General features: G+C 35.3%; 3 protein-coding genes across 4 annotated transcripts; 2 read left to right on the forward strand and 1 right to left on the reverse strand.

Annotated features, from left to right (window-relative positions):
* Positions 1–44: 44 nt before the first annotated feature.
* Positions 45–2287, forward strand: LOC101207911 (pentatricopeptide repeat-containing protein At3g04760, chloroplastic). Its single transcript, XM_004142542.3, has one exon. It carries the CDS (start codon positions 319–321, stop codon positions 2062–2064), a length of 1746 nt encoding a protein of 581 aa, XP_004142590.1. The 5' UTR covers positions 45–318; the 3' UTR covers positions 2065–2287.
* An 8559-nt stretch (positions 2288–10846) lies between these two features.
* Positions 10847–15658, forward strand: LOC101216802 (ankyrin repeat domain-containing protein 13B). Of its 2 annotated transcripts, XM_011661954.2 has the most exons (4): positions 10847–11212; positions 11566–13392; positions 14329–14682; positions 15029–15658. In XM_011661954.2, exons 2-4 carry the CDS (start codon positions 11797–11799, stop codon positions 15035–15037), a joined length of 1959 nt encoding a protein of 652 aa, XP_011660256.1. In that variant the 5' UTR covers positions 10847–11212; positions 11566–11796; the 3' UTR covers positions 15038–15658. The 2 variants fall into 2 exon arrangements, with proteins under 2 accessions (XP_011660256.1, XP_004142545.1); XM_004142497.3 differs by lacking the exon at positions 15029–15658 and having other exon boundaries at positions 14329–14985.
* A 547-nt stretch (positions 15659–16205) lies between these two features.
* LOC101216567 (protein PHR1-LIKE 1) lies at positions 16206–22873 on the reverse strand. Its single transcript, XM_004142496.3, has 8 exons — positions 22475–22873; positions 21556–22155; positions 19931–20120; positions 19757–19833; positions 19632–19671; positions 19263–19320; positions 17597–17666; positions 16206–16882 (listed from the first exon to the last, which is right to left on the reverse strand). Exons 2-8 carry the CDS (start codon positions 22126–22128, stop codon positions 16556–16558), a joined length of 1335 nt encoding a protein of 444 aa, XP_004142544.1. The 5' UTR covers positions 22129–22155; positions 22475–22873; the 3' UTR covers positions 16206–16555.
* Positions 22874–23146: the final 273 nt, after the last annotated feature.

Below are 23146 nucleotides of genomic sequence, written 5' to 3' on the forward strand. Positions count from 1 at the left end.
GATTTTCTATTAAAGCTTTCTATTAACGATAGGTATTATTTTGATAATTTAACGCGATATCTCTCGGTTCTTCTTAAGAGAGAAAAGGTATTGGATTATCTATGAGGTGTCCAAGTGCGGACATACCTCGTGGATTTCTTATCCAAAGGGCTAATGCTTTTACAATTGAATCCTTTCAATCTTTTGTTGCTCGTTTCTCTCAGCACTAGATAGACAAAAGGAGCGAAACTCGTTTGCAAATTCTGTTCAAAGTTTAAACAAAGGACGATGCTCCATCTCCAACACCACCTAATGGCATAGCAAGCGTCATCAACGAGCATGTTTTCATCGGAATTTCTCCCTCAGAGCCTCCATTTCACCAATCCATTAGCGAAGCCAACAATTCCCCAATCACGTTCAGATTCCATCCCCGCTTGCAGATTTTCAAACAAAACCCATCTCAGAAATGTCACTTCTTCTGCTGAATTTAGACAACCCCATTTCCCCAATCTCGATAACAGAGATGCTCATTTGATGAAACTCCTCAACAGATCCTGCAGAGCTGGGAAGCACAACGAGTCCCTCTATTTTCTCGAAAGCGTGGTGAGTAAAGGCTTCAAACCTGATGTTGTGCTCTGTACTAAACTCATTAAAGGGTTTTTTAATTCGAGGAATTTAAAGAAAGCTATGAGAGTTATGGAGATTTTGGAAACCTATGGTGACCCTGATGTTTATTCTTACAATGCTATGATCAGTGGGTTTAGTAAAGCCAACCAAATTGATTCTGCAAACCAGGTGTTTGATAGAATGCGCAGCAGGGGTTTTTCTCCTGATGTCGTTACTTACAATATAATGATTGGGAGTTTGTGTAGTAGGGGGAAGCTTGAGCTTGCTTTTGAAGTTATGGATGAGCTTTTGAAGGATGGGTGTAAGCCATCTGTGATTACTTACACAATTCTTATAGAAGCAACCATTCTTGAAGGTAGAATCAATGAAGCTCTTGAGCTGTTTGATGAGTTGGTGTCGAGGGGCCTCCGTCCTGACTTGTATACATACAATGCCATCATTCGAGGTATTTGCAAGGAAGGAATGGAGGATCGAGCCTTGGATTTTGTTCGACATTTATCAGCTAGAGGGTGTAATCCAGATGTGGTATCATACAATATTCTGCTGCGTTCTTTTCTAAACAAAAGCCGGTGGGAAGATGGGGAGAGGCTTATGAAAGACATGGTCCTAAGTGGCTGTGAGCCGAATGTCGTTACTCACAGCATTTTAATTAGTTCGTTTTGTCGCGAAGGGAGAGTAAGGGAAGCCGTGAATGTGTTGGAGGTGATGAAGGAGAAAGGGTTAACACCAGATTCATATAGCTATGATCCACTGATTTCCGCCTTCTGCAAAGAAGGGAGATTGGATTTAGCAATTGAGTATTTGGAAAAAATGGTTTCTGATGGTTGTTTGCCCGATATTGTAAACTACAATACAATTTTGGCTACACTTTGTAAATTTGGTTGTGCTGATCTTGCTTTAGACGTCTTTGAGAAGCTGGATGAAGTGGGTTGCCCTCCAACTGTGAGGGCCTACAACACAATGTTCAGTGCACTTTGGAGCTGTGGGAACAAGATCAAGGCTCTGGAGATGATATCAGAAATGATAAGAAAAGGAATTGATCCCGATGAGATAACATACAATTCTCTGATCTCATGCTTGTGTCGGGACGGGTTGGTTGATGAGGCTATTGGATTGTTGGTAGACATGGAAGCTACCAGGTTCCAGCCGACAGTGATCAGCTTCAACATTGTGCTTCTGGGAATGTGTAAAGCACACAGGGTTTTTGAAGGCATTGAGTTGCTAATAACAATGGTTGAAAAAGGTTGCCTACCGAATGAAACTAGTTACGTCTTGTTAATCGAGGGGATCGCTTATGCCGGTTGGCGAGCAGAGGCTATGGAGTTAGCCAACAGTCTGTACAGATTGGGAGTTATTTCTGGAGATTCTTCCAAGCGTTTGAACAAGACATTTCCAATGCTTGACGTTTATAAAGGGCTAAGCTTATCAGAAAGCAAGAACCAACTCTTGCAAAGCTGATGTTGACTATAGAATTTTCAACTTTTGGCTATTTTGTTTTGTTTTCTTTGTTTTTTTTTTTTTTTTTTTTGTGCAATTTCATTAACCCACCAATTGACTTTTAATTTTTCTTTTATTTTTCCTGAAAAAAACAAAGTCTGCTAATAAATAAGACTAGGGAAAGAAGAAAAAAACATTATTAAATTAATTTATTGAATGCCAAAGCAGCTTTTAGTTGGGGATCTATAGAATGCAATGGAAAACAATAAGAGTCAGATCATCAAATATCTTGAAAACATGATAATTTGCAAAAGCATGTTCTTGCCCTTATTTAGAAAATGTTTAAAGCAAAAGATGAATATTAAAAATACTCCGATAACCACTATTGTGGCTAGGCTTTGTAATCACATGCGATCAGCAGTTGAAGTCAAACATAAAGAAACTTGGAAAAAGTAGTAAAGATGGAAATTCTGTAGGTTACAAATATAACACATCCACCTATAGATAGAGTATGTGTCTATGAGGTCTAGCCACCTATAGATAGAGGATGTGTCTACGAGGTCTAGATTATTGAAGTATGAAGTCGATGACCGCTCCTTTGGACGACAACATTCACCTTAAGGGAAGTGTCTAGTGTCTTGACCATGCTTGTCCTGACAGAGTATGTTTTTGCTTTGCATGTTGCTTTCATTACTATGTTGTTTTGATTTCACGCGACTGTTCGCTATATTGCATAAGCGTCCATCACAATTGAAATTATTTCTTTAAAATGTACTATACATAAAATTCACTAGTCAATTTTCCGACTAAGCCTTATTGACTGCTTTGCAAGCCAAATTGTCTTGCAATTATCGGTTTTTTTTGTTTTATTTAATAATGTTTTTAAAACTTTTTCTCTCTCTTATGTTTTATAAATCAATTCTCTTAAATGTGAAGGAATGTTACATCATATAGTGAGATTGTTTTCGACTTTCAAATTTCACACGACTAATTTGCTCGTTGGGTTAATTAGAGCAAGTGTCCCACAATCGCTTGTCACGCATTTGAAAGGTTGCAATTGTGACAAGTGGTATCAAAGCTTTGTTGGCTCCATGGCTAAATAAGACATAACCATGTTGGCATTGAAATAGCCGTCAAAGTTGCAGTTTGAGTGCCTAACCAAGATCGAAGACCAATTCTTGAATATAAGAGAATTGCTAGACAAACTGTGATTTCTTCAAACTCGGTTGGATGGGTTGGATGAAAAGTTTGAAGGATTAGACACACTAAATGCCCAAATAGATGAACTGCCAATAAATGAATTAACGTTGAGGGTTGATTCGCTAGAACATAAAGTTGCTCAAGAGGGTAGTTTTGAGCGGGGAGGTGACTCTATGAGCTCTGTCGCACATATAGAAGAGTGTGTGGAAGAACTTGATTGTTCCCAGAAGACAATGTTAAAGTTTCAAATGACTTTTAAGTGACTATAAAGACAATTAAGGTTGAGATGGTCGAGATGAAGATACAAGTGAATTTAACAACGCAAGCACCGATCTTGAAACCTAAAGCCTTCAATGAGAATCATGGTTGACACACAAACTTGGTTGGTGTTTTTTTGGGACTTAGTTGTTTTGCCTTTGTATAATGTGATTGCAATACGTCACGAAGTAGGTTCATCGCGCATAAGATGTTCACCTTATTTTTTTGTATTGTGTGATTAATTCTATGCGATAAGTCATGGGTCATGATCATGCTCACTATGTACATGTTCATCGCGTAATATCTAAGTCCTCGTTGAGTAAAAGTTTTTCTACTGTTCACCCAAGTGCAAGCAAACAACAGGTTTACCTAGATGATCCAAGGTCGAACACAAGGAATTGGTTCAAAACATTAGTTCTAGACTCTACTTATCATTTAGGCGTTATGACGATGAAGTTAAAAGAATAATAAAATAACTAAAATTACTTACTTATACCTAGAGACTCATGCACAGGAGAATAAATTATGGCAAGATGGAAGATTGAACGAACTAACTTGCGTAAGGAAGGCGACGAAGGAAGGTCTCATGTTATCATGCGATTAAACTATATGACCACCTCAATGTGATATAACTCACCTAGTTATCTTATGATTAAGGCATGCACCTCTCAGAGTCATTAAACGCCACACTTGGTCTCATTTTGGGATCCAAATGACTAAGGCTAGCTAAATGGTTTATATCTAGTACTACTTATTTATTTTACTTAGAGTGCTTTGCATTTAAGGACAACAACTTCTTAGTATCTTAGTTCACACTTGTTCACCTTTCGAGATACAAATGGAGGAAGTCATCTCGCAAGGTTGAGAAAACTCTTCCTTCTGTGTATTAGCCATGTCCTTGCTACTCACCCTCTCGGGTAGTTGACGACATACATTGGCCAAGTGTAGAATGTAGCTCAGCTAATACACTAAGCGGTATAAATAAATATTACTTATTGAGAACAAATCATAAACCTAAACTACGAATAACACAAAGACAAATGAAGAGTAGAGGCATGGATGGATTGAAAAGTATGAAAAGATACATTGTATTAAAGAATGAAGGTCTTCGGCCAATGTACAATATAACTAAATACAATGTAAAGAAATAGTAAAAATGAAAAGAGGAAGAAAATGAAATACAAGTTAAGGGGAACGGGAGATGGACTCATCTCCTCTCAAACTCTAAGCTTTCATGTTACAAGCTGGTTGGAGAAGAAGAATGAATGTTGTACAAACGGTGGTGAGGCTAATCCTAACCACCAATTCTCTAGGTTTTCTTGTCTATTCGAACCTCAAATGGCCCATGTAGGCCTCTTCTTGTCTTTGTGGGGATGAAATGCTTTTATAGGCAGATTTTAGACGAAAAACTTCTATTCCTTCGAGATTGTCAGTGCTGACTTTGGTCCTGTGAGGTCACATCACTCCAACTACTATTCTTGTCCTTTAGTCAGTCTTCCTCAAATGATGATGTGGTTCCTCGTCTAGAAATGTTAATCGCTCGATGAGCTCTTATCGCGTAACCCTTGGCAAGATGTCTCTTGCGATTCACTAGTTTCTTTCTTTGTTCATTATTCTGCGTTTAGACATGTCAATCTCATAAAACAGGCATGATACTTATGTAAGATGTATTTCTAAATACTTATGTATTTACAACGTAAGTTATGCATTCTCGTTATACGTTTTAACCTTATTATTCTAATAAAAGATGTTATAATAAACAGGTATTTATACATGTTATCAGAATTGTGATGCTAAAGAGCTTGAAATTTCATTTTTGATATGGAACAATACTTTAAGACAAGTGGAACCATCTTTAGAGAAACTAAGGTGACATTACCCTCCCATGCATTTGTCTGATGATGCAAAACTCTGGTGGAGGCCGAAAGTGAACGACATCTAGAATGGTCATTGCACCATTGATACTGGGGAAGACCATAAGAAAGAACTAAGTGCTCAATTCTTTCATGAGAATGTTGAATTTATTGCAATAAGGAAACTGCCTAAAGTTAGACACACAAGAACCATCAAGGACTACGTTAAACAGTTTTTCGTTGTTATGTTGGACATTTAAGACATGTCCAAAAAGGATAAAGTATTCTTCTTTATAAAAGGGCTCAAGTTGTGGCCTAGGATTAAATTATACGAAAAAAAAGTTCAAGATCTTGCATTTGCTCTTGTTGTCTCAAAGATATTGTTAGATTATAGTAGCAACCAAAGATCTCAAAAGAAAATTGCTCTAACACTGAATTTTAGGGCAAGGCCTCCAAGCCTAATCCTCCAGAACTTCAGAAACAACAAGAAACCGCAAATCGCAAATATTGGTACTCCTCAAAGATCATATCAATCAAGTTTGATTAAGACAAAGCCCATTTTCAGTTTTTTATTCAATGGCCCCCATTGAGTACCCAGGTGGTCATATCGAGCTTTGTTGACAGTGCTACAAGCCTTGGTGCAATATTCTAATGGTTCAAAGGCATAAATGGAAGTTAACAAAGAGGACGATGAGGAGACTCCTTGAATTGGTGCATTAAATTATTGTAAGCAATTAGAAGAAAGTTTCTTACCAAAATGATGCTTTAGAGAGGGGACTTATGCTTGTCAATGCATTCATCAACTCTAAATTGTGGTAGATTTAGGTGCAACTCATAATTTCATTTTGGAACACAAAGCTCGTTGATTGAAGTTGAAAATTGAGAGAGGTACTAACAAGATGAAAGTTGTTAACTTCGAAGCATTACTAATTGTCGAGTTACTGAAGATGATATCTCTAAAATTAGGCCAATGGATAGGAGATGTTGATTTTTTCATGGTTCGTATAGATGACTTCGATGTCGTACTTGGAATGGAGTTCCTTTTGAAACACAGAGTGTCACACCCTAAACCACAATTCGACTAAAACATCGAAGTAATAGGAATAGAATGCGATTTAGTTACAACCTTGAAATTTTCTTATCGACTAATTCAACCTCAATTCCTTTTAAACTACCAAGAGAAAACATAATGCAACAGAAGTCGTACCGAACGCCAAACACATTCAAAGACATTCTTGAAGCAAAAAACTTAACGATATCAATTCAACAAAAACTTACACTTTATTAATAACAGGTGTTTAGATGAACATAACTTACAACACTTTGACCTAAAGTTACATTAAATAAACTCTTAAATGCCTAGTAGTTTTCTTCTCTTGCCACAAATCTTTCAATCTTCTTCTCTACTTGGCCTAAACACCTGATCCTGGAAGATAAATTTTGAAAACGTCAGTCGAAAGACTCAGTGAGGTTTTATGAAAACCTTTCGCAATATCTTTTCATAATCTTTTCGCAAAAATAATATCAAGTCATTTAAACACACCAACGAATAATTTCATTTTTCACATAAACCTTTCTTTATGCTTAACAAATCATCTCACAACCATTTCATTTTGCCAAGGATCCTGAATCACACTCTACTCTAGGTCATGTAACTTCACGTTTAAACTATTGAATTATCAACATCCGAGAGTATCGTGGTTCATCCTTGTTGTTCAGACTACTAAGCATTATACGCTCATTTCAACGCATAAGTCAACTTCATCACCACGTAGTTCCGTACACTCATGGTGGCCTTTAACTCTTTATGTGCACATAAAAGTTAGCTTATTCAAAAGAAGTAACTAATGGTTTGAAAACTATATCATAAACATTAAGATCAAATCATGCTTTGAACATCATAACACTTTTTCATATAAATCTCTTTTAGAAATCATTTTGAATTGAAATCATTAACTCAAATCAATAGAGATTTATAAGAAAATATTTGGCATAAAATATTAAGGAAAACACTCACAAAACTTTGAAAGAAAAGTACTCACTTTTCAACTTTCCTCTTCTCGCCAAGTTTTCTCGTGGAGACCGCGTGGAAACACTTTAGCATTTCAACAAAACTCCCATCATCCCTACTTAGTTAACCAAGTCCTCCATTTATAATACTCTTTTAATATGGATTAGTCACCCTTGGTTCTTTATCCGATTGCTAGTTTCTACTTCAACCTTGTAAAATTTCTATTTATTTTAGTCATGCTTAAAACCTTAATCTTACACGTTAACCCTTTATCAAATCAGATTTGACATCTTCTAGCCAAACCTCTCTTCTCGCCTAATACCATTCCACGAATAACTTCAACCATTTAACAACATACCAAGGTTTTATCATATAACTTCTTTTGCGAACTACCAACTTTTTTTGCGAAGACTTTTTCTTTTGTGAGCGTTTAAACTTAGAGGTCTTACCACAAATCCTTCTCGCGGACTTCCTTACCTTAAGCTCTTGACACGTACTCAAACTAAAATGTCTTCTTGTCCAAAACGCTAAGTTACATACTTAGTCAAAAAATTTCCTTTTAACTTTTAATTTATGTTCAGGTCTTAAAAAATTCGCTACAAAGGGAATTCTTTGTTTTCTAGGTTTTCCACCTTAACATTTGACAATAGGAGGTAATATTTTCATGACATCATCTTCAACTCTCTAATCTAAACGAATTCAACAAATCGAACACAACCACTATATGTTGCTGATATTGGTTCTTTATAACAAAACTTAGTTGCGTAAGAATAAATATCTAAATTAAGCATTTAGAACAACAAGAGTACGTGCACATGAAGTTTCCTCAAAGTCCTATACTCGACAACTACAAGATCCTAGGTCTAGCTTCACTGAGAAGTCTTCATTTCTATCCATTGCCTTGTATTTAGTGTTACTAATGCGATCAACCAAATAGATAAGATAAGTTAGAGAGAAGTAATAAGTACGTGCAATTTATTTGTTCCTATTTGTGATACACACCCATGAACCATAAAAATAAGAAGAAAAAAACAAAATTCTTACTAAGAAACTTATTGACCTTTTGTGTTCTTTTTCGTAATATGCATATATCTTTGTCTATCTGTGATTTTGTAATAGAAAGAGATAAAACTCACAAATAGCTAGATAGACAAAGATAAGTATCTCTATCCACATTTCATTATAGAATTAGATGAAGAAAAAGGGATAAACCAAAATGTACACCGATTTTTATCTATTTATGTCCACAATTCATTGAAAAAGAAGACTACAAAGATTGATGCATAATGTTTTCGCTCATTTTTCCCTTATATATTGAGTTTTTGCCTATTTTTTCTTTCTTTTTTTTCTTTTTATGCTCATGCCTCACATTTTCTAGCAAGCTTGGCTTTGTTTTGCCACTATTATCTTTCTTTGGTTTTATTTCTTTTGCTATTGCTAGGCTTCCATTTTTTTTCGGCTTGGCTTTTCTCTATTCTAGTATTGACCTAAAAACAAGATGGGACAATCGACCTTTCGAGGTGACAACAAAAATATAAGTATAAGATTACCTTTTCTAAAAATCGAAAACTCAAAATGACTTGATGAAAGTATTAAGAAATGCATGAGATATCAAAAGATTTTTTTAAAAGAAAAAAGTGGTCAGGATCATGAGTTCTCTCTTCCTACTTGAGATAATGCAAGTTTAAACAAGAAAAGTGTATCACCAACCATCATCATAGTAAAGAACCAACTAACAAGAGAGAACATTCATGCAATCAATGATTCATAAATTCATATTTTTCAATCATGCATTCAATCATTGTAAAATCACCAATCCAAGCTCACGTACTTAATGACTATCCAAAAATGCACGAATTCATCCTAAAAGTACAACTTAATATGACATATCTAAAGCAAGTTTTTTTAAAAAGAAATTGGCAAAAATGCAAACAAACTAAACCCTAACACCTCCAACTTTCAAAGCATGTTTTGTCCAAAAAAGCATCAGATTTAATATCAAAGTAGAAGAACAAACAAAAGGGAACATAATACTTCCCTAGCTTAGGAGGTGTGTGCTTAGGTTGAGCTTGACTTGACATCCAACAGCTTTATTTCTTCCAGTGAATCAAATGATTCAAAATTTCTCTCAATTATTTTCAAACTAAAATTTGAAAAGAAAAAGAAAATCCAAAACTAAGATAGCATTTAATAAATATAATTTCAACTCAATAATATAAAATATGAGCAAATAAGCAATATAGAACTTAAAACCAAGATTAAATGAGTTACGTTGCTAAAAGGTAGAAGCATGACAGTTGGAAGATTCACTACAAGAAAAACTACCTACTATGACAGTTGTATACATCTCAAATAAAAAGGAGGAAACAAAAAACTGTCACAAAAGCTAAAAATCAACGTTTTTGATAGGAAAAGACGGAATTTTTCGAATTTTACTCGCGACAGAAAATAACTATCGTCGTAGACCATTTTTGTTGGAGTGATTGATGAAAAAGGAAAGGCCATTGTGGTTGATCTACCTTTGAGCGTAGAGTCTAGGAAAGGTCATTGTGCTTGGTCAGTGGTAATACACGGGTTCATTTCCACTATTTTTCATATTTGTCGATGCTCTCAAACTTCAATTTGGCTTGTTTCTCTTTCGTTTCGACTCCGCCAATCCGCTCTACCTCTTCATTTCTCAATACTTACAAAATAGCATAATAAACACAAAAAATCCAATAACAACCCTCGAATTAAGCTCAAGAAATTAGTGCATTTCAAGTGCTAACTTAACTATCTACCCTAGATATCAACATTAATTTAGTACCAAACTCAATACTATGTTATTTATATAATTTTTTCAAAAATAAATACGATGAGCTAGATATATTTTTCTAAAAGTTCAAACGTTAAAACATATATTTCGAAAAACTATCTCTAAAGTTTTCAAATTTTGATGAATATATGTGTTCGATCTTTAAATTTAAAAACGATATCTTTTTAGTTCTTTAAATTTATAAGAATAAATACATTTAATCTTTTAATTTTGAAATTGAATCTTTTTAATTCTTTAAATTTATAAGAAGAAATTCGTTTAATCTTTTAATTTTCAAATTGAAGTATTTTTTTTGTTTGATTTTTTAATATAGTATTTCAAATATATATAAAAAAATAGTTTTATAGAAGATGGGAGTTTTAGAATTTATTATTCTAATTTAAAATGTTATATTATTATTTAAAAGTAAAATTATACGCGGAATGTTAAAAACAGTAGGACTAAAAATATTTATATTGAAATGCACACATTGTTTTTAATTTTCTTCTTATATTTTAAATGTGAGGAGATTAAAATAGAATAAAATATAAAAGTTAGAACAATTAGAAAAAATACATTTATAGGTATTAGAAAAAATACATTTGTATAGTTGGAGGATAAAAATTAAATCTAAAATTATTTAATTGAGAAAAGATATATGTATGAAAGAAATAAAAATAAAAAAAATAAAAAAGAAGAGAAAGGAAGAGGCAAAGACATGAGTCCGGCCACCGCTAATTGGACCAAAGAATCGGTGGAAGTAAACTCGTTTACGATGATGATGGCGTAATTGAAAGAAATATGATCAAAATCACAATCATAAACAACACCACCAACTCTCATTCCTCATAAGCATAGAGATAAACCTCTTTCTCTTTTTCTTCTCTTAATCTCAATTACCCACTTTCCTTCTTCTCATGATCTTCGATCTTTTGCTCTGTGCTTGACGCCATCGCCCCAATATCAACACATTTTTTTTTTCTCTTTCTTCAACTCTTGGAACCCCCAACACTTGATACAAACCCCCATTCGCCTCTTTTTAGGTGTTTCCAGGTACTTAATTCCTTTCTTGTTTATTGGTTGCTTCGATTTTTTTTTTTTTTTTATTATGGGGGTGAATTGATTTTTTCTTTAGGGATACATTTTGCTGAGGGGAAACTGGATTCTGGGTCTATCTCAGTTCTCCTTTTGATTCTATGGAACGTGTGGGAAAATGTGGTGAATTTTGTTTTGCTGGAAAATTAACCCTTGTGTTGATGTTGTTGTCTGAGTAGAGCTTTTGATTTTCTTGCTTATGGGACTTCCATTATGTCGAAATTTGGGGGGGAGGGAGGGGGGGCTTTGGGGGTGGAAACAACGGCTTTAAATTATTGCAAACCTTTAATCATTGCTGTTGTTCCTTACAGATTTTACTTGACCATGCGGTAATGGAGCTCCTCACCAGGATGATTAAGTTTATATGCACTTCAAAATTTAAGCTCTTAGAATCGTGGAGATTCAAACTGTCTTGGACGAAGTTGGAAGAATGCCTATGAATTTTTTTCCCTCTGAATTAAATAGGAATGTGCATAGATGAAAAAGGCATACTTGAAAGACTTTTACTATAAAAATAAAGAGTAACCTGGAGAAAAAAACAGATGGAAGAATTTTCTAAATATGCTCATAGTCCCGCTCATTTAGCAGTTGTACGTCGAGACTATGTTGCTCTTAGATTCATTGTCTCCACGCTACCACGACTAGCCAAGGCAGGTGAGGTCAACACCGAAGCAGAATCAATTGCAGCAGAGCTACAAGCTGATGCTTTGTCTGCTGTTATTGATCGACGTGATGTTCCAGGACGTGAGACACCTCTCCACCTTGCAGTACGACTTTGCGACCCAATTTCTGCAGAGATTTTGATGGCTGCTGGAGCAGATTGGAGCCTTCAGAATGAGTATGGTTGGAGTGCTCTTCAGGAGGCAGTTTGCAGTAGAGAGGATACAATAGCTACGATTATTGCACGGTACTATCAGCCTCTGGCTTGGGCAAAGTGGTGTCGTAGGCTTCCTCGCATTGTTGCTTCAGCAGGTCGGATACGTGATTTTTATATGGAAATGACATTTCATTTTGAGAGCTCTGTAATTCCATTTATTGGACGAATAGCTCCATCTGATACATACCGGATTTGGAAGCGTGGTCCCAACCTTCGTGCAGATATGACCCTAGCTGGTTTTGATGGTTTTCGAATACAACGATCTGACCAGACATTTCTCTTTCTTGGAGAAGGCTACTCATCGGATGATAAAGTCCTTACTTTGCCACCTGGTTCTTTGATCATTCTTACCCACAAAGAGAAGGAAATTACAAATGCTCTGGAAGGAGCTGGTGCACAACCAACTGATGCCGAAGTTGCTCACGAAGTGGATTTAATGTCAAGGACAAATATGTATAGACCAGGCATTGATGTAACTCAGGCTGAGTTGCTTCCTCATTTAAATTGGCGACGTCAAGAAAGGACTGAGGTGGTTGGAAATTGGAAAGCAAAAATATATGACATGCTTCATGTAATGGTGAGTGTGAAATCAAGGCGGGTTCCTGGAGCTATGACTGACGAAGAGCTATTTGCTGCTGATGATGAAGATAGAGTAGCCCGTGTTGGTGAACGTGATGAATACGACGATATATTAACAGTTGAGGAGAGAAAGCAATTGGATTCAGCGCTTCATATGGAGAACTCAGATACCCATCTTGAATATGAGGAGCAAGGGGTTATAGTTAGTCAGGAAAATGCATCCATAGGTTCCTGTGATAGTTTTGAGTCCAATGGTGTTGCAAAGGAAAAGAAGAGCTGGTTTAGTTGGAACAAGAAAACTGCAAGGAGTAACAGTGATGAGCCAGATGATTCAAAGGTCTTGAAGAAATCTGCAAAGTCAGCCCCAGAAGGTAGCGATCATAAAGTAGTCGAGCCTCCAAATTCTTCTGATTTGTCTTTTGAAGATACGAGGGATAATACCAAGAAGGGAAAAGATAAAAGTAGTAAGAAAAAGAAGAAGAAAGGAGCCACTAGTGAATCTAAAGGTGAGAGTGAGTACAAAAAGAGTTTGAGACCAGTCTTGTGGTTGACACAAGATTTCCCATTAAAAACTGACGAGCTCCTGCCTTTGCTTGACATTCTTGCTAACAAGGTGAAGGCTATTAGGAGATTAAGGGAACTTCTAACTACCAAGTTGCCTCCTGGTACATTTCCTGTGAAGGTAAGACCTATAAACTAGGCACTTGTCTGATTTACCCTATGCTAAATTGTTATTATGCTTTTCTTTGTCTTAGTTAACTCTGAAATTGGTGCATTTATTTCTCTTCTTTAATGAAAAGTTACAGCAGCTAATTTTCATATACTGTTCAATTCGAGTGATTATTATTGGATTTTTTTGCAAAGCCTTTCGTTTTTTTTTTTTTTTTTTGTTGTCTATTAATATAAAAGCCCTTTCTATTATTGGCTTGTTGGGGCGTGTGCGGTGATTTGGGATGTTTGGGGGGAGAGCAATGATTGGGTGTTTCGTGGTAGGGCAAGGGATCATAGTGAGGTTTGGTCTTGATTACGTTCATGTCAAGGTCTTTGGCCTTTCATTTTCTCTCAATGAAAGTAGTTTTTATCCCAAAAAAAAGTCTTGCTTCCTTTTCGCTTTCAGTGAAATTGTTTTTTATTAAAAAATTTAAAAAGTACAAAAATAAAAAAGCACTGAAAATCACTTTGCATGTTATTCATTTACTTTGAGAGAATACGAAGTGGATGCTTTTATAGCAAAGATAAATAAAGCACTGTTCATCATTCTTTTATTGGTTTTGCATCACACTCAATGTGCAGAACTTTATGTCCAATTATTCGTTGGAAAGGAATAAAAGAATTTTCGGATGTACAGTATGAGATTTGAAGATGCTTGTTTTAGGATCTGATTCTTGTTTTAGGATCTGATTCTTATTGTTGGTAAAAAAATGTAAATTATTTAAACTTTGATATTCTTTTAGCACTTGTGATCTTTTCACTAGCGAAGAGGAGGGATAAGAGGGGCCACATAAGTCTGATAACTTGATTTAGAATTGTTGGAAATTGAGGATTAGATGGTCTAGACTTTATGTATAAACTTGATCCAATGCATATGATAATAAAATGACAATTATTTGGCATACAGGTTGCCATCCCTATCGTCCCAACAATTAGGGTTCTTGTTACTTTTACGAAGTTTGAAGAGCTTCAGCCAGTGGAAGAATTTGCGACTCCTCCTTCGAGTCCAGAACATTTTCAGGATGCTAAAGTTAAGGATTCAGAGGGATCTTCATCATGGATTCCGTGGATGAGAGGAAGTCGTGGTGGGCAATTAAGTGATGGCGACAGTAATAAGGATGAAGTTGATCCCTTCCACATACCCCCAGACTATATTTGGGTCGATGCTAATGAGAAAAAACGGCGGATGAAGGCAAAGAAAGCCAAGAGTAAAAAGCATCGAAAGCACACGACTGCTAAAGGTGGAAGTACTGCACCTCAGGTGAGTGAAGCTATGGAAGAATAATTACATTACATTGCAGAATTCTGATTTGAGTTTCTTAAGCAATATGATGACACAAATGCTGTTACATGCATCAGCATCTGATCATATTAATTTCTTTTTCCTTCAAGTCAATATGTAGTGTATGCTGAAAACTTAGGATGTTTTACCAATTTTTCTTGATTATGGGTGTTGCTGGCATGTCTTTCTGCCTTTCATCTCCTCTTTCTTTTGTAAATGTGTACGCTTTGATGTTTACTTAAATAGGGTACCCTTCTGAAATTGACTACTTTCTTTCCTGTACCATTTGATTTATAACTTTTGAAAACCATTGTTTTTTTCTCAGTTAAATTGACACTTGAGCTTTTAGCTTGGCCTGTGTCGCTTTGGTTCCGGAGTAGGTTCAAAATTGACGAAAACCAAACTGCTTAAAGGGTTATTCGCATAAGCTTGGTGGCTATCTTTTCTAAGGAAAAGAAAGAAAACTTTGGGTTAATGCCATAAAATCTTTGCTTGTATAATATATGAGTGTAAAGGAATATTGTTCTGAACAAGGAATGGAATTAGTGTTGAAACGAAGATAATGCCAATGATTTGGTATAATTCCTTTACCGATCTAAAGTTGGTGTTTTCTCTAAATGGATGTCTTTAGACCAAGTATTTGGGGCTATTCAACTTTCATCTTGCAACCAAGTTTTTGTCATTGGTTCTGTTAGAAGACCAGTTTTTGTTTTATTCTTCTATTAACTTTACAAATTCCTTTTCTTTGTGTTGTCTTGTATTGAGATTTATGGTAACATTGTAAGAGTTGATACATTGTAATCGTTTGAACAAATGTCCAAATGAGAAGTGGGGAGATTTAACTCTACTTTGTGAATTCAACTATGGTGGGCTAGAAAGGCCAAACAAGAATCGCCATTTGAAATTTTTTTGTTTTTTTTTTCATTCAATAAATATGGGGTGGAACATTGTACAACTGATTTGATCTTTAGGAATGTACGTTTGTAACAGGTTCATGAGCTACTCCCACCATTTGAACTAAAATTTTATCTTCAAGTTTATTTTTTCCTACAATTGAGACCATGTTGAAAAAGGAAAAGAAAAAACAATTTTCTTGTATAGCTCACTAACAAAGTATGATTTTTTCAACTTATCTTCGCATTGTATTATTAATTCGCTCGCCTTCTATTTCAACGGGAAATTTGACACATGACACTTTTTTTATATTTCAACTGTTTTCTAATGTCAATAATGAAGATGACATCTTTTCTTAAGATACAATAATGAAGATGACATCTTTTCTTAAGATACAACCAAGTATTACTAGGTAATAATAAGAGGTTGAAGAGGTCGTGTTCAACACCCACTTTAAGCTTTTTGGTCATTTTGTTATTTAACCATCTGGTGTAAAAAATAATAAGATAAATGTTTCTTTAATCAAATACCTATTTGGCACAAAATTTAAAGATTAAGCTTTTTCAAGTTCAAAAGGATTAGTTAGACCTGAGACTAAAATTTAGGGATAAAACTAATTGTCTAACCATATACTTTTCATAATTACAACTATTTATTTCCTTGACAATGCGAAAAACAACAATATTTGGTCCGAAGTACGACAGCAAGTCAAACTCAACCCATGAAGGAAAGAAGCAATGCCATCTAGATTATACATAAAATGAAGAGAGTGTGAAGACCATAACCCATTAAAGCCAATCATCTTATACACAATTAGTTGAGAGAGCTCCTATATGTCAGTTGGCCATGACTTCCCAACTTAACAAAGGAAGAAGCCAACTGCAAGCATTGTAATACCCTCGTATTCTCCCTGCTATCAGAGAGCCATCAATGAACATCTCTGCTCCGAGACGTCTAGCTATAAAACTGTTGCATCTGATTTAGCCCGTTTTGCGTCCGGAGAAGAGTTGCCTTCATCCGGTTCAACTTCTTCACCTTCATGTCCTTTATGCTTCCTACTTGCAGCAAGCAGACCATCTTCTCGAGCGTCCTCGGCATTCTCCGTGCTCATACCAGCTGCATCATGACCTTGTTCTAAGTTTTTGGGTTGGTCATCAGCACAAGGCATATTTTCTAGGATTGACGATGAGGTCTTCAGCTTGTTTTCCATCTTTCTCTGTTGCTCGAACATCTCCTGTAGATACTTACCTTGTTCTTCAATTCTTAACTGCAAATTCCTTTGAATCTGTATAAATTTACGGAATAATATTCAGAGAACTGAAGTCATATTGATATATGAAATAAAGTTGAGACGTAGGACTAAATGTGGAACAAATGATGCCTATGTTTAAGATTAGAAATCTCTTTTCATGATCTTGGGGCTCTCTTCAAATTATTGTTCTCTTGTCAATCATCAAAGAAATTATGTTCTAAATTCATAAGCTTAAAAGGAGCGAAATTGTCTCAATTGCTATAATATCTTTTCTGCTCAACAATCATCAAGAGAGAATGAATGTTCCAATAGGTATCAATTATCATCATTTTGTTTTTGATAACGTTTCTGTTTTAAAAAATTATGGTTATTTACCAACCTATTTCCTGATATACTTCCAAACCACTTTTTACTATTGACAGTTAACTAAGAGTCTAAATACATTTGACTAAGATTTTAAATAAAAGAAAGCATCAAAAGCAAAATAGTTATGTTGCCTATATAATCACTACATCTTGTCTCCGTTTGTATTTCCAATATCGGCTTCTGAAAGAGGGAGTTGAAGCATAAATGAGACATACACAATGAAGAGGCAAAAAAAGGAAAGAGGCAAAGGTCAGCAAAATTATCGGCCATATTAAGCTAGTGTGCGAGCCTACTGCGTCCATAATGCATAAAATTTAGCTTAGCTAGACTTTATCGGGACTGAAATGTAAATGAACCTTAAAAAACAAACAAAACGCAGACCTCAAGTTGTTCGTGGAGCCGCTTCTGAACCTCCATTTGCAAACGCAAAGCTTCAGTTATCCCCATACTCCTACATTTTAGATCAGTAAATTGAACAAAAAAGTTCAGATCAGAACTAAGACCGTTCCCCAAAAATAATAACCAAGGATTTCAGTATTTACAAACACAGTAACATCCACTAAAGCTTGCATATTTACGAGGAGAAAAAAAACAGACAAACAAACAAAAAAAAATTGGTAGCATACAGTATGTAATCATACGATGTTATATTTTAACTTTCACAGTGAAATTTCCAATACAATCTTGAATTAACCCGTGAGTTTTTATCAGCCAATTCAGCTACATCTAAATTTTAACTCCGAACTTATTGATTTCATTCTAAATCCTAATTTAAGATAAATAAAGAAAGTGCCACAGTTAACTTGCCCGATACTAGTACTTTTAAGTTGGGTTCGGATATTTTAGTGATAAGGTGAGGGCATTTTTAATTGCCTGATTCACCACTTACTCAAAAGGTGAACTTGATAATTTACCCTATTATTCTGTGTTTTGATTACATCTAAGAAACAAGGATCACGCGGAAACTAATTATAGACGCCTTTTCAGCCTAATAGCATCAGGATGAGGGCTTTCACAAATTGGTTTCACGGTAATGATCTGAAAATAGTTACTTTAGGATGCTTCCACTGGTTTAAGACTAGTTACTTTTTCTTCTAATATTTTACCGTCACTCTTCCAAGTATTATTCTTCAGAGATAATACGTTAAAGACATGATTATGAATTCCTTTCCTTTCTTTCGAACTTTTATGATATTCCAATACGTTCAAGGTTTCTGCCAAAATTTTATCATTCCCATTGAACTGAAAAAAATTATATATGTTCAAGATTTATCAAGTAATGGTCAGTAACATTGTTGAATTAGTATGGAAAGAGAGGGATTTAAAAGAAAAAGTGATAACTGCAGATGAGAAATGTTGTCTCGTCCCACAGATAGACAACTAGTACTTTGGTCAATGGTCAATGTCTGAGAGATTCTCACGTTAAATTTGTACTTAGTGTCAACGAAATGCATCTTAGCACATTATAGTTCAAGTGAAATTGTTCAACTATTAAGCTACTTCAAAAGCACTAATATCAGAAATAGCATATTTGATACGATCTTTTTCATTAAAATTTTGTTTTCGAAAACTAAACTCACAAACATATAGATACCAATGTTTACTTCGTTCAATTTAAAACTAACAAAACATTTATGGTAGCTCAACTTCAAAAAGAAAAGGCTAAGTTCTTTTCTTTTTTTATCTTTTTACTTATTTTATGAAAAACAGAGACGTATATTCACACAAAATGACCATAGTACAACCTGAGGGCAAAAGGTAGCTAAGAAAAAGCAAGTTTTTGAAGCTATATATACATATACACACACACATTCTTTCCAAAATGTAGTTTCAATCACACCCATTTTGAACATTGGAAAACAAATAAAAAGATAGGTGAAAAAGCATGCTTCCTAAAAGTAGAAAAAGGAAAGGAAAAAAAATCAAACACACTAAATGTAATTTATGATCAACTCCACCCTCCTACTGTAAAAGTAAATAAGCAAAAAGAAAATGCACCGATACTCCACACACACAAAAACAATCAAAAGGGGAAAATACTACTTACGTTTTTAAGTCGAGAGTTTTCATTTCCTCAATATGATTTATTTTTTTCCCTGAAGATCCTGGACAGAGAAAAAAATTAATCAACCATCTATTAGACTGCTTTTCATCAAAGGCCCTCAAACGAGAGGATCAAAAGAAACTCAAAAGAGGCGCCACATGTTCTTCATATGCTAAAATCCATTGCCACTTGATGTATGAGATGATCAATGAACATGCATATGAAACCAATTTCTGTAAAACTACAAAGAACTACAGCTTGATATTGATTGGTCATTGATGGTCAACATGGATTTAAGTACAACAAAGATATGACAACGCTGATAAAGAAATTAACAATAACAAAAAGGAGAAAGGAAACAGTCACCACTACCTTCTGATGACTCCGGTTTATATCTGGCGGTTCTATATTTCTGACATTCGAATGATAATAAAGCAATACATTAGAAATAAGCATGCTGGGTGAAAACCGTATGAAAATTGAAAAATGCAGAGTACCTGTAAGTGGCTTTTCACATGATAAATGGTGAGGCCTTCGACATTCATGAGCTTTAAGACACCCTTAGGAGTAGCATCTGTCCATTAAACTTTAAAGTCAATTATAGAGAAGTATTTGTTGCTTTTAAGGCGTTCTTAAACAACAGTTCACATGTATCAAAGAGAGTAATTTACTTTCACTGCCACCAAGTTTATTGACCGCTTCTACAAATGCCTCATGAAGCTCTGGAGTCCATCGCATCCGAGGTCGGGTTGATGTTGAGAGTGAATTAGAAACAGAATGAAACTCTACTGTAGGTAAAGAGTCAACTTGATTCGTTTGGTTCGGTGGAGCATTGAAATTAGCTGATGAAGATTTTAATACCTGTAAAATTTACCCAAAAAGGAAATAAATCTCAAAATTTAAAACTCAAACAGAAATCTAGAGTACAGAAGAACTTCGGGAAAAAACCCTGATGATTCAATGTCATGTTTTCAACAAAATAAGGATTTAAAGAAGATTGTAAATGGGTAAAACAAATATCCTCGTCACTAACGCCACGTACTAACTGAAGAAAGGACACATCTATCGAACAAATGTTTGCTGATCTGATATGACATGGTAGAAAATTAACGAAAAAAAGTGGTAAGACAACAAAATAGAGTGGCATGGTATATAAAAAAGCTTGGATATATTGCTTCAAAAAGAGGGGACTTTGAACAATGCCACCTCATTTTCCCAAGCTATCACCTCCTTCTACCACTTATCTACAATATCATGTCTATTTAGCCAATTATATTTACAAGGACTACATAGAATTACATTTGTAAACATCCAACTGTAATTTGAAGTTTAGAAATATAATTGAAACTTTATAAAGTTTAAGGTTAGTATACACAATCATCAAAGTCTAACATTCTAAATTACAAGTTGTGCCTTGCAATATTCTGATGCATATGAGATTCCATAAATGTAACATATTCTTTAAATACTCACAGCCAGTAATTGTATTATGAAAGTACATGTGCCACAAGCGCAAATGTGGCAGTATTGGCGATAATGCTATATTTGCAGCCAAGTAAACAATAAGGGATTGTTTGCAAGTTATAATAGCTAGAAACACCAACTATTGTAATTGGAGCTCAAGCTTGGAGTGAGTTAAACCCACCCACCAACTGCAAGTTGGTGACCTAAACACCCCTAAAACTTAGAGAAAAACAATATGGGTACTACAGAACTGGTTTTAAAAGTTTAAACAACAAATATATGTCTTGTACACAACGCAAATCACTTCATGGTCATCAGTCACCAAGCATGCATTAAAAACAAGTCCTGCACACATCGTATCAAAAAGTCCAATCATTCTAGCATCCATAACTTCAAAGGGTGTGGACTTTAACTAGAGGCCAAGCTTGCCAAAAAACACTTCAGGAGTTTTGAACTGAACTATACATCAGATTTTCATCTCATAAGGCTCAGATAATCCTTTCTTTGTTTAAGAATATCCTCCCCTCTTCCATTAAGTCCTAAAAAATGACTAGAACCAGTTTAATCACAATTTCATTCATTTTGAATCTAGAATCTTCCAAGTCGTTTAGTTTACTTATTGTCCCTTCCTTCCTTACTTTCCTTTTTTGTTTCTGTAACTTTCATTACCTTCAGTTCTTCTTTCTTACTTTTGTTTTTTGTTTTTAAATTCCCTTCCATCTTTCCTTTTGAACTCCCATACATTTTATATGTAAGTTTTGACCTTTTTTCTGTTGAGTGAACATGAGAATTTTTGCGCATAAAAAACGATCTTAATGTTTAATGAACCAACCTCAGGTTTAGGATCTCCTGCATTAGCATCAGAAAAAATTTCACTCCAATTTGGCTCCAAAGCATCATCAACAGAAATAAATTGATCGGCCCAATCGGGCCAATCATTCCTCTTCGCTTGGTCATCCGACATTAGGACACTGGCCACGTTTTGATCTTGACCATTCTGGTCAGGAATGTTCTCAGAAAAATCAAGTAAATCCTGAAGTGTATCTGTACTCCAAGATGCACTGTTTTCATTCAAGTTACCAGTCACCATTGTGGATTGTACTTCTGAATGGGAAGAACCATGAGAAGGCAACAACGACCCGTCATTAGCAGACCGAGAAATAAACGGAGAAAACTGGGCATTTCTCTCTTGAGACAAAGGTTGCATCAATGGAAAATCGTTTCGAAATCCAGAGGATGATGAAAACAAATGACCAACAGTGCCACTGTTAGAAACTAATGGAGGGGCCTGTCTGGGGATTGGATGCCTCATGGCTTCACTTTGTGAGGAGCCCTGAAAAGAAAGAGGCAATTTGGGATACTTGTCTTCAAATGGCTTAGAAAGAACTGGATAAGATGATGACATAACTCCGTAAGCGACCCTCTTGTCACTCTGCAGTAGAGAAAAACATATATCCATGAAAAGTGAGAAAAAAAACACAACTCAGCTCAGTTACACAGAACTCCATGACAAAATCACGATGGTATAGAAATCATACAATCATTAAAAGCTCGTTCTATATCTCTACAATTCAATCCAATTTGACAAACAACACAAAACCGAATCCAGGAGGGTCTCAGTAGGGGTTAAAAACGGGGGGAACTGTTAGAAACACAAAGCAACAAATAAAATTTGAACCCAGAGTCGGAAATTAAGAAAAGAAGAGTCCAAAATCACAAAATCATAAAAGGGGAAAAACAGAAACACTTACCCCAGAGATCAAAAGCAAGATCAAAGAGTGATGCAGGAACCGCAACAACGAAATCCGATGCGAGAGTTGGGCGATGGGGGCAAAGCAAAGCAAATTGCAAAGGTGGGTTCCGATGCACTCGATGGGTTTGAGGTTTTGACGTCAACGAAATTACACAAAAACATAGACACAAACACGAACTCCTCTCTGAGAGAGAAACGTACTGGGGTGTCTCTCTCTTACATGATGATGAACAAATTCACAAATCCAATTTCAACCCTCTGATTGCTCATGGGTGTTGATTCAACACCGCTGATTCCTCATGCAATTTCCCGATGCACACAAATGATTGGGCAAAAGAATTTTTTGAAAAAGAAAATTGGCCTATGCCAATTGCGTATTGCCTATTGCAAATTGCCACACTTCCATTTGGCTTATTGGATAATGAACGGCCAATTCATAGGAAATGCTTCAACCCAAAACTCAACCATCGATCCAACCCAACCCAATTATTCCGGTTCGTTTATCCATTTTTTAATTATTTATTGGCTTAAATATAAATTTGAGTCATTCAACTTTTTGTAATTTCTCGAAGAAAGAAAACAAAAAAATCCAAATTGTGTTTAGTGGTTTTTTTTTCTTTATTAGTTTTTAAAAAAAACTAGAAATAGAGTATAGATATATTCACGGTTT

Source organism: Cucumis sativus, chromosome 1, assembly GCF_000004075.3.
Source record: "Cucumis sativus cultivar 9930 chromosome 1, Cucumber_9930_V3, whole genome shotgun sequence".
In the NCBI taxonomy this organism is placed as follows: domain Eukaryota; kingdom Viridiplantae; phylum Streptophyta; class Magnoliopsida; order Cucurbitales; family Cucurbitaceae; genus Cucumis; species Cucumis sativus.